The sequence below is a fragment of the Microcebus murinus genome, chromosome 1 (assembly GCF_040939455.1).
Source record: "Microcebus murinus isolate Inina chromosome 1, M.murinus_Inina_mat1.0, whole genome shotgun sequence".
Lineage (NCBI taxonomy): Eukaryota > Metazoa > Chordata > Mammalia > Primates > Cheirogaleidae > Microcebus > Microcebus murinus.
The window spans coordinates 119,964,829-119,977,287 of NC_134104.1; the positions used below are offsets into that span (position 1 = coordinate 119,964,829).

Below are 12,459 nucleotides of genomic sequence, written 5' to 3' on the forward strand. Positions count from 1 at the left end.
TCCTCACAGGTCAATAGCTCTGACAGCATAATGAGCAACATTCCTACAGCACTTGACAGTTTATAAGCACTTTCACTTCCATTACCTCACTTATCCATCATAACAGAGGCAGTAAAAAGAGAAAAATCAGGAACGTTTAAAAATTAAGTGATGGCCCAAAGTCTCAAGAGTAATATACAACAGGATCATGTCTTTCTAGATGTTCCATTACTAAGGGAAGCCCTGCCCAGTTACTAATAGTCAGCTCAACCTTTAATTCTATAATTCTCTAAATATGCTCTACACTTTCACTCCTCTCCAGAGTATCTAATCTCCAGCAGTGTGTTTGTTTGTTTCAGACAGAGTCTCACTTTGTTGCCCAGGCTAGAGTGAGTGCTGTTGCATCAGCCTAGCTCACAGCAACCTCAATCTCCTGGGCTCAAGCAATCCTGCTGCCTCAGCCTCCCAAGTAACTGGGACCACAGGCATGCGCCACTATGCCTGGCTAATTTTTTGTATATACATTTTAATTGGTCAATTAATTTCTATCTATTTTTAGTATGGATGGGGTCTCGCTCAGCCTGGTTTCTAACTCCTGACCTCGAGCAATCAGCCCACTTCGCCTCCGAGTGCTAGGATTAAAGGTGTGAGCCACTGCGCCCGGCCTCCAGCAGTGTTTTTAAAATACCATCATCCAATCCTTGCACTGCTCTTTACCTTCTAGGACCTGGACTCTCCACCCAGACCAGGTGTTATTTACCTGGGGTCTGTGAACAGATTTCAGTGAGTCCAGCAATTTGGATGGGAAAAATAGTTACATCTTAATCTTTACTAATTCTAGCTGATCATTAGCATTTCTTTCAATTATAAATATAGGCAACAAACCACAGTAGTATTGGAAATACCTGTAACTTTGTCATTAATAGAAGTCACAGATATTTTTATGTCACATTATAGTTGTTACAGATATCCTTAAATATCATTTTTAACTCAGGACTACTTTGAAATTAGTTATTAGATTTACTGATAAATCTTGTTATTAAATTATTAATAAGAAAGCACACACATCTTGTTAATGTGGTTTTTTAAAAAAAAATTTTAATCTTTTATAATCCTACGTATTTTATTTTATGCATGTAAAAACATGAGGGCCCAGGCTTCGCCGGCCCATGGCACTAAAAACATCAAGCACCCCTTTGGGTCACCACCACAACTTGCATACCTCTGCCCCACTCCAAATACCTAGTCAGTGTCTTGCACCGCTAGGATATTCAATATGCCCTATGTAACTGATGAAAGTTTTGGATTTAATTTCAATATTAAACACTTACTTTGCAGATCTTTTGGGCATGTGCTCCTGACAGACTGCCTCCAAAAACTGTAAAATCCTAAAAAGAAAACACAAATCAAGAAGTAAAATATAGTGACTGGCCAGAGATGAAGATCCAATATGAGGAGGAAATAGAAAATTCATAAACATTTTTAAAGGACTTTCAGAAGTTTAAAAAATTTGAAAAAAGTCAGATTTATAGGTTATTCCATAGGATGAGGAACAATCTATCTTAAAGGTAGTTCATGCACCATCAAGAGCAAAAGACCTAGTCTTTGCTCTCAAAAATGATTAATACCTCTGAGGAAAGGAAAACTTATCATGCTGACTTAACCCTAATATCAGATTCCATGCATGTTAAACAATCAAGCATTTCTATTTTTAGGAAACATTTGCTGTTTTAACGAGAGGTAAAACAACAAAAACAACAAAAAATGATTCAGGGGGGGAGAATAAAAAAAATGATTCAGAACTCTCATTGTTTCCTCTGCTTATGGACTTTCATTACGTTCAGATGTAAAGGGCTTCTTGTGGGCATGCTCTCCCTCCTAAAAGCCCCTCAAAAAGACAATAGGGAATTAAAAACAAAATCAACCCATGTGGACAAGAAAGGACAAGGAAACAGCAGCAAAGGAGACTGAACAAGTTTGAGGGGAACTGAAGGCCCAAAACACCTGACGTGGAGCAAATGGAAGACAACACACCTGCATAGGGAAAGTGGGGGGTGGAGAGGAGGCTGGAAACAGAGATTAATTGCAAGTCTGTGTTAGGAACAGACCTCAGAGGGCCTCTCTGAAGACCTCAAGAAGAGAAAGGAGCTTTATTGTCTAAAGAAATTTAACCAGAGGGGCTCTGGACTCACAATCACTAGCCTAAAAAGATGGCAAAAGTGAGGCTGAAAACAGGTGAGACTACACTGAAAAAGCCAGTGCGGGCCCCTCCCTCCTCTCCTCCAACACACCAACAGCTGTTGCACCATCAGGCAAAGGACTGAGGATGTTTCTCTGGAAAAACAAATGCTCCCCAGAAAAAACAGCCACAGACACTAACATCTTGGAGACCATTACAAAAAAGCTGCCTCATCACTCCCCACCCTCGGTACCCTTTAACGCATATTTCAAATGCCCCATTTTTCCTAAAGCTTTCCTCAACCCTGGATGTGATTTTCCCTTGTCCTCAATCCATAGCATTTGCCTGGAACCTCTCTCACCCTACCCACACTGTAGTCACTTCTGGTCGACCCCATTCTACCTATAAAATGATTGGCTTATTCAGGGTAAGAACAGGGTCTCCGAGGTCTGAGTCATCTCCACCTCCTCCTCACTCCCACCCCACCCCGCAGGCACGAGAGGTGCTCAAAAGTGTCAACTCAATGAATTTTTGTATTTGCTTGATAGTTAGGCAAACATCATGTCCAGAAGACATAGTAACTTTCTCTGTTCTATCTATCTTTTCAGTGGTTCCTTCTGTACAAGTTTTTGCCCAGCTCTCATAAATTGCAAAAAAACAGTATGATTCCTTTGGTATACCAATTTATAACAGTTTTAAAATATTTTGAAGGTAAAAGAGTACTGCATGTAACAATAATAGATTTAAAATTAACCAAGTATGACTTTTAATATCAAACCCAGAAAACATTTTAGGGTTCTAGACAAGCTATATATCTTTAGGTCTGTAAAACAAACTGAACATTTTGAATTATATATTTAATGTATATTTCCACTTCTAGAGAAAAAAATGTCAAATTCAAAATAGTATAAATATATTCTCGGTTTTCCATTACTGCTGTAACAAATTAACACAAATTCAGTGGCTTAAGACAACACAAATTTCTTACCTTATAGTTCTGTAGTTTAGAAGTCCTACACAGCTCTCACTGGGCTAAAATCAAGGTTGGCAGGGCTGTGCTCCTTTCTGAAGGCTCCAGGGGAGAATATGTTTTCTTGCCTTTTCCAACTTCTAGAGACTGTCTACGCCTTTGCTTGTGGTCCCCGAAGGGGACCGTCCCCATCTTCAAAGCCAGCTACCCAAGGTAAAATCCTCACATCACATCATTCCGCCTCCTCTTCTACCTGCCTCTTCCACTTTTAAGGACGCTTGTGATTAAACTGGGCCCACCTGGATAACCCAGGCTAATCTCTCTAGTGTAAGGTCAGTTGATTAGAAACCTTAATTCCTCTTTGCCATGTAAACTAAGCATATCCACAGGTTCCAGGGATTAGGACTTGGATATCCTGGAAGGTAGGGGGGAGCACATTCTCCTGCCTACAACATTCCTGCAGTTTCAGTGTGGAACAAACTGTATCTGCCTTGATGCAGCCTGACAATACTTGTTTGAACTCTTTCATGAAAGCCCAAATCTCAGGGGCCTGTGGTTCTGAGAGTCAAGTCCCCTTCACGAGGCTTTGCACCCCCTGCACTCTCTCAGGTTCGAGTACACTGTCCTGGACATCTAGATGTCCACACACCCAACCCTGCCAGGAGGAATCTTCCTCACTTGAAATAAACTCCTGGTCCCTGGGACAACTTTGTACAAGCCCACTACCCCATGACCCTCCCCAAAACAGATTAAGGACTCTTCCTCTGTAAGAAAAAAAAAAAGCCCACACAATATAATATTCTCCATATATGCACTGAAAAACAAAGTAAATCCCTCATCTGACCCAAACTGCAAGCAAGTTTTCATTCCTCAAGATTGATAAGATTGATTTCTTTCAACATATTCTGCTCCTGGCTCTGTCCTCCAGGAAAGCTCAGCCTGTTGGAGTTATTAAGTACCTGACTGAAGACATAAACCAATCTTCCATTGATTCGGCCCCGTCCAGTGACCACGCTGTCTCCAGGAAACTAACAGAAAGATGCAAAAGTAAAGGTTAAAAAATATATATATATATATTTCTTTTAATGATTTTGGCAACTATGCCTCAGTGAAAGACAGAAACAAGCAAAACCCCAAAACCCTTAAAATTCAATATGAACAAGGAACATGAAGATTCCCCACCCTCCTTCCCTGGCTCTGCAACAGCAGGCACCGGGCTACTGCTTCATCAACAGGAGTGAATGGCACTGCAGTCTTAGGCGTCATCCTCCTTTCTAAAAGCAAAATAATCAAAAGACCCCCTAGGCCCACCACTACCAAATGCTCACAAGGAGGAGGACACATAAAGAAACATGGCCACTTCTCCAAAGCCACACACCCCCACCCTAAACCTTAAAAGGGCAAACCCGTTATTTTGCATGGAATCTCAGCAATCATTGCATGACCCATAATGGCTCAAATGCAGCCAGCTGGTTGGGTGCCAAGTTTACAAATCTTCAGTCACAAACAACAGATAAGCAGACCTGAAGAAAACTGGTCCAAAGAAGTGAGTCCAAAGAACTCCACACACCCATGGAGAACACCCAGTTGAAGGAAGAAGTGTCAGTAATTCTGACCTCAAAAACTCCAAGACTAAACTTAAAAGTGTGTCAAAAGAGGCAACTGGTCAGCCTTTAGGGGTCCCTGGTGTCTGGTTCCCAGACAGACCAGAATGCAACTAAAAGATATTCTCACCCCTCCCTCCCTCCAACTTTGTCATTCTGTACTAGCAAGAAGGCTGAAGCCACAACAGAGCCCTGGGAATTGGGTCTGAGCCACACGGCACAGGGTACGAGCAGCCCCTACACACTCCATTTGTAGACAAAGAGGGTATAGGGGGGAACTGAAGGTCCCAGTAGTGCTTCTCCAGAAGGACTTCAGAGAAAAGCCTTAAAGACTCATTACTCTAGTGTGCGGGTCTGCAGAGCCACAGCTGGAAACTGTTCACACCACCATTTGAATAAATACCTTATTCTTATCAGCAGCCATTCCAAAGTCAGCACATCTGTGTTCCACAAACATATCGCTCTCAACAAAGCTGCCAGGGTCCAGCAAGAGACTGATCCGCTCCCTGGCCGTTAGCTTTCCCTAAAAGGCAATAAAGATCACTCAGTGATATCATCATAGACAAAGTTAGTAGGCAAAAAAGGGATGTTCGTGGAAGGGCCACGAAAACAGGTTTTGCCCCTTCCCCCAGATGCAAAAGCCTCCATTCTGTTTCACCTACCCGAGGCAGACAAGTTTTTTTTAGTAGGCTTCAGCTAGTAAGGAAATCAGAGAAAGTAGGGCACTCCAGAAGCATCCAGCTATGGAGGGTAAATAAGGAAACAGGAGGAGAAGGTGGAGAGAAATAGGGGTAAAGGAAAATCTGACTCTAGAACCAGATAACTGGTTCCACAAATACCTGCTAAAGACCTAAGGAGCCAGAAAAAGAATGGAGAAGCAAGAGGTGCTACATGGAGCATCTGAGGCTATACTCATGAATTCACAGACTTTTTTTTTTTTTTTTTTTTTTTTGAGACAGAGTCTCACTTTGTTGCCCAGGCTAGAGTGAGTGCCATGGCGTCAGCCTGGCTTACAGCAACCTCAGTCTCCGGGGCTCAGCGATCCTACTGTCTCAGCCTCCCAAGTAGCTGGGACTACAGGCATACGCCACCATGCCTGGCTAATTTTTTGTATATATATTTTTTAGTTGGTCAATTAATTTATTTCTATTTTTGGTAGAGACAGGGTCTCGCTCAGGCTGGTTTCGAACTCATGACCTTGAGCAATCCGCCCACCTTGGCCTCCCAAAGTGCTAGGATTACAGGCGTGAGCCACCACGCCCAGCCTACAGACTTGCTCTAAGGAAGCCTACAGAAGCATACCTCACCAGGGTCTAACCCCTGCCTCCTGCTCCCAACTACTTCCTGGTTCTTCTGCCTCCTTCTTTTCCTCCTACAGTCCTACATCAGGGCCCCTGCTTGGGGACCCCATACCAGACAGTGATGCTATGACACAGAGGCAACCTCACAGCAGGGAGTGGCTGAGTAGAAGGGGAGTGGGACAGAGAGTGCTAAAGAGATCACTTGAGTAAAAAAATTCTTCTTGGAGGAGATGAGGTTGGAGCCCTCAATCTATCAAGAGCCTCTATTGGGCCAGGCACAGTGGCTTACTCCCAGAATCCTACCACTCTAGGAGGCTGGAGGCTCACTTGAGGTCAGGAGTTCAAGACCAGCCTGAGCAAGAGCAAGATCCAGTCTCTACCAAAAACAGAAAAAGTTCACTGGGCATGGTGGCACATGCCTGTAGTCCCAGCTACTCAGGAGGCTGAGGCAGGAGGATCGCTTGAGCCCAGGAGTTCGATTTTGTGAACTAGGATAATGCCACAGCACTCTAGCCAGGGGGAGAGAGACTCTGTCTCCCCCCCCCCCAAAAAAAGAGCCTCCATTGCTTGGGCTCCCAACCCCTCAGCCAGAGCCAAATCCCCCAAGTCTCCCACTGTCCCACTCCCCCTCAAAAAACACCTCAGACTGGATACTTTTTTCCCTTAGGAAACTAGCCAAAGACAGAGAGGTTGTGTTAAAACAAACAGACAACGCTACATACTGTTGTGTAAAGTATAATAAGTTTTTAGGAAAGCAATTTGGCAATGTACATTTTAAATTTTTAAAATATTCATACCCTTTGACCCACTAATTCCAGTTCTAGGAAATCTATTCTATGGAAATAGTCCAAATGCTGTTTAAATGGGGATGAGAAAGGAGGGGTGAAATCAAGTCTGCCTCCTAAGTCAGCTTTGGCAAAAGAAAAACAGCTTCTGGAGGCTGCATCTAAATAAACCCAGTGGGATCTGCCTGGGAAAGGGTGCAGGCGATATTTCAGGGAAGAATTGTGCAAGAGGCCCCAAAAGAAAGAGTGCACAGGAGCACGGACAGGCCTTTTTAGAAGATGGTCTAGCGGTCCCCTCACCTCTGACAGAGGCACCCCAGGGTAGGGAGGAAAAGCACTCTTGGCGGCACAAACCAACGACCAAATTTATTATACATTTCCCTCATAAATGTCAAAAGGAACTGTCACCTTGAGCCGTCAAATGGAAATTTATGAGAGCTGAATCGACACTTGATTTAGACTTAAATAAAGGGCAATTCGAATCTCTCTACACTGAAGACCCCAACCCTCCACCCAGTCACCTCCCCTACGCTGGTGAGTTGTGCCTGACTGCCCTTCACATGGAAGGGTTTCACTTCTGCACCTTCTTGTTGGCTATTTAACTCGTCCAGCACATCGGTCCAGATTCACCCGGGAGTCAGGGACACACTGGAGCAAGTCTGGTTTCAAGTCCGGGGTCTCCTCTCCAAACCTCAGTTTCTTCTGCTGCTAAGTGGCCCAGCCAGCTTGTCTCCGAAGGCGGTGGGTGGCAGTGCCTCAGCTGCTCACTGCAGCCAAACAGCAGAGTAGCCTGTGCATTCCCAGAAAGGCCAGCTGCTTCCAACACGTGCCTTTGCTACCCAGCAGGTCGAGGCACGCTAAGATCCTAAAGAGACTGACTTGGCAATCAGCAGGCCGAAGTTCCACAGTTCCCCCGCACACGCACAGCCCCCAACCCGGGTGACTGTGAGCTTGCCCGCTAGTTACTTCCTCTGCCACCTGCCTCGATTTTCCTGCTTCCATGGTGGAGAAAGAACGTGTCACCGCTCTTTCACCGGGCAGGAGAATGAGCACACCTTTTTTACTGAGTGCCCGTCGTGGCTTCTCTTAACTACTGCAACAATGAATGAGCTTGTGAGGGAAGAATTACTACTATCTTCTGCTTAAGACAAATTGACCCCTAGACATTAAGGAACTTGCCCACAGGTTTGTCAAGCCGGCTGTTGGCCGGCCAGCTCTGTCTAAACCCCCAGGAGAAAGCAGAGTGTGACGAGGGACAAACGTGCTTCACCAGCCACCACTCTAAAGGCTACAGGTTCTCAAGGTGAACGTTCCCGCCCCGCCCCCCTCAGGCACGGCGCGGATTGGCTGGGAGGACTCAGGGGCCGGGAGCCCGGCACGCCGTGATAGGTCGCGCGGGCCGGGGGCGGGGCTCACGCGGGACCCTCAGCACTCACTCGCTTATGCTGCGCGTCGATGCGGTGTTGGCCTCCTCCCAAGAGCGCGGCGCGGCGCTTGTTCTCGATGCGCTCGTTAATGGAGACGGGCTGGCTGCAAAGGCTGCGGACCGCGGTGCGGAAACCGCTGGCTAGAAGGCTGAGCCTTGCCCCCGCCACCGCCACCCGCATTGCCGCCGCCATTTTCGCTGGGTCCACAGGCTGCCAGCCGGGGAGCCTGAGTACGCATGTGCTTAAAGCGTGGGCAGGGCGCATGCGCAGCTTTGGGCGCCGTAGGGTGCCCGGGGGTTGGGCCGCAGATTGTGCCTGAGGCTACAGGATTTCGGGGCACACGGGGTCATGCAGACAGAGAAAACGGCAGGACCTGCAGGACGGTCCTTGTGCCTGCTTGGCTGCAGAGAAAGAGACATGGTCCTTGCTTTTCTCTTGCCATCTAGACCAGGGGTGGGGAACCTGCTGCATTAAGGCCACATATGGCCTTCTAGGTCTTTAAGTGCATCCTTTTGACTGAATCCAAGTTTAGAGAACAAAGCCTTTTATTTTTATTAATGCATTTTTTGTTTGTCTTTTATACTTTTATTTTTTAAATGAATACATTTACAATACCAAAGAATAAAGTAAGTTTCAATGAAATAATCCTCCCAGATTGGCACAATTAGGATATTAGAAAGCCATAAGGGCTTGCTACGCGTTCATGATTTAGTTCTTTTTTGGGGGTGGGGAGGACAGAGTCTCTCACTCTGTTACCCGGGCTAGAGTGCCCTGGAGTCAGCCTACCTCACAGGACCCTCAAACTCCTGGGCTCAAGCAATCCTCTTGCCTCAGCCTCCCAAGTAGCTGAGACTACAGGCATGTGCCACCATGCCTGGCTAATCTTTTCTATTTTTAGTTGTTTGGCTAATTTCTTTCTATTTATAGTAGACAGGGGTCTTGCTCTTGCTCAGGCTGGTCTTGAACTCCTGAGCTCAAATGATCCACCCACCTGGGCCTCCCAGAGTGCTAGGATTATCGGCGAGAGCCACCTCGCCCCGCCATGATTTAATTCTAATTTCGCCTGCCTGACTGGTGCCACTACCAAACGATGCTGGTTGTCCAGAGTTTATGGGGATCAAGTATGCCAGTATATTATCAGCTTTTGACAATGGAGCACTGTGTTTCTGTTTCAAGTGGAATTTGTGAGTAGTTGCGTAGCTTGACAGTATAGTTTAATTCTGTCTGCTTGACAGCCCATCATGTCAAAGAGAATGCTGAAAGAAGAAAACAGATTTTTTTAAATGAGGATTGGGAATTGCAATATTATCTTGTTTCTGCTAAAGATAAGATGATTTGCTTGCTTTGTGATACTGCAATATCAACATTAAAGAAATTCAATGCTCATCAGCATTAAAGCACTTATAAGGACCACAGATATTTTAAATTAGAGGGAAAGGCACAAAAAGGTTGTATTGCAGAAATTAAAAGATGAAAAGCAAAAGCAAAGACAGTTTTGTCACGCAGCAATAAGACCTGGAAATAATGCCACTGAAGCAACTTATAAAGTAGCTTATATACTTGGGAAGAAGTGGAAGCCATTCGGATATAGAAATTGTGAAAGAATGCATTGTCAAAGTTGTAGAATGTTAGGCTGGGCATGGTGGCTCACACCTGTAATCCTAGCACTCTGGGAGGCAGAGGCGGGAGGATCGTTTTAGCACAAGAGTTTGAGACCAGCCTCAACAAGACCGAGACCCCGTCTCTACTATTGTCTGGATAACTAAAAATATATAGAAAAAATTAGCTGGGCATGGTAGTGCAACAGAGTCAGACTTTGTCTCAAAAAAAAAGTTGTAGAATGCTTAGACCCCAATAATGTTTCAAACTACAAACAACTGCCTCTTTCAAGGGGAACCATAACTGGTTGGCAGCATGAATTAGCTTTCAACTTAACAACTTCATGTAATAAATCAAAAGGAAAATATATATTATTCACTTTGGATGAATCAACCGATACTACTGACCAGGCACAAGTTTTATACTTCATTCAGGTCATAACAGAAGATATTCTTTGTTACAAATAGTTACTCACCTTGGGCACTCTTATAAGCAGAACACAGGGAATGGATATGTTAAACAATTTTCAAGATAAATGTGGGCCAGATGCAGTGGCTTATGCCTGTAATCCTAACACTCTGGGAGGCCAAGCAGGTGGATCATTTAGCTCAGGAGTTTGAGACCAGCCTGAGGAAGAGTGAGACCCCATCTCTACTAAAAATAGAAAGAAATTAGCTGGACAACTAAAAATATATAGAAAAAATTAGCCGGGCATTGTAGTGCATGCCTATAGTCCCAGCTACTTGGGAGGCTGAGGCAGAAGGATTGCTTGAGCCCAGGAGTTTGAGGTTTCTGTGAGCTAGGCTGATGCCACAGCACTCCAGTCGAAGCAACACAGTAAGACTCTGTCTCAAAAAAATAAAAATAATATATATATATATATATAAATGTTGTGAAGTTGGACTGAATTTAGTAAATTTACTAAGTATATGTACAGACAGTGCACCTTCCATGACAGGAAAACATGAAGGGTTTGTTGTATAGATAAAAGTATTATAAGTCCAGATGCCCTCATTTCTTTCATTATATCTTGCATTAACAAAATCCCTATGTTAAGTTGCTATTTTAAGTGACACTTTGCAACAAGTTATAAGTGTTGTTACTGTATTCAAGAAAATACAACACAGCGTCCTCAGTTTCGTAACATGCTAAAGTTGAGTGAGGAAGTATTCACTGTGGATTTGCTTTATCATTCTAAAGCGTGTTGGCTATTTCAGGGACAGGTGTTAGCCACAATTTTAACTCTACAAGAACAGATAGTTAAAATTTATGAAGAACGGAAAGAACAATGTGAATTATTGAAAGAAGACTTCTGTAGGAATGCAGCATTTCTGTGTGATACCATGTCAAATCAAAATGACTTGAATATTTCTTTGCAAGGTAAAACTAAGTCCATATATATGTGGCAAAAAATCCAAGCATTAAAAAAAAAAAAAAAAGCTATCTTTTTTTGAAACACTTCTTCAAAAGAAAATTTCAAATGAACATTTTCCCCAGGTAGCTAAGGTCATTGATGAGCAGGATGATATATGCAAATCATCTGAAGCATATACATCTATTATGGAGCTATTAATTGGAGAATACAATGAAAGGTTCACTGACTTTGAGAATCATGACATCACACTCAAATTAGCATTTCAGCCTCACCTAGTTGATATCACCAAGACACCTAAAGAACTACAGATGGAATTGATTGAGCTCTCAGAAGATGACATTTTAAAGTCATTGTTTGATGCTAAGACAGATCCAATTGAAATATGGAAAATGCCATAGAATACCCACACCTTCAGCAACATATCCGAAAAATGCTTTCTTGCTTTTCATCCACTTATTGCTGGGAAGCTACATTCTCCCACCTAACCTAAATCAAGGCACCCTTAAGGTCACAAATGACTGACACCTATGTAAAGGATCAACTGAAACTGCAGACCTCCATGCTACAACCAAATATTCAAATGCTTTCCAACAAAAAGCAGACACAAAAGGTTAGTTAACTTTAAAATTAACAAATGGTTTTCATTTTTTGAAATTATTAAGTACACAGTAGTTAGATATTTACAAAATAATGTACATTTTTATCTAATTGAAGCTTCTTTAATGCAGCCAGGCCTTATTTGATTACAGCTAAACTTATGTGACCTTCCAACATGAAAATGTTCCCCTCCCCTGACCTAAACCCTCAGCTTTGTCCTCCCACTTCCTCCAGAAAAATGAGTAGATGATAAGAATGAACAAACATTTACTGCATATTTTGCCAGGTGTTGCTTTTTGCACTGACCATGCCCTAGATTATTGTCCTGATTTCACTGATGAGGGAAATAAAGCACAGAGAGGGAGAGCAATTGGATCAAGAGCCAAGACCGAAGATGTGGTGGAGTCAGGGTTCAAACTCAGGGACACACTATACTCTTAGCTTCTAGTGAGTGATTCTCAAAGCATGGAGCCTATTAAAGAAAAAAGTTATTCGTTACACTCATTAAAGAAGTATACGGCAGCCTTTATTCAGGACCATGTGATAGAGGTAGGGACCACTGCAGTAGAGTTATGCAGTAAGGGAGAGAGACTGGGCCCAACCCTGAAAATAACAAAGAAAAGTGAAAATTTATAGCCAAGGA

At 43.6% G+C, this 12,459-nt stretch overlaps 1 protein-coding gene across 1 annotated transcript in view; it reads right to left on the reverse strand.

Annotated features, from left to right (window-relative positions):
- Positions 1-8,472, reverse strand: part of PCCB (propionyl-CoA carboxylase subunit beta) — a 60,697-nt gene extending 52,225 nt beyond the window's left edge. Inside the window, exons 1-4 of the mRNA XM_012787761.2 lie at positions 8,255-8,472; positions 5,136-5,255; positions 4,088-4,156; positions 1,311-1,367 (exon numbers count right to left, since the gene is read on the reverse strand). Of these exons, the coding sequence (XP_012643215.2) occupies positions 1,311-1,367; positions 4,088-4,156; positions 5,136-5,255; positions 8,255-8,437 (429 nt within the window). The 5' untranslated portion in view covers positions 8,438-8,472. The remainder of the gene's footprint in view (positions 1-1,310; positions 1,368-4,087; positions 4,157-5,135; positions 5,256-8,254) is intronic.
- Between the last annotated feature and the right edge of the window lie 3,987 nt (positions 8,473-12,459).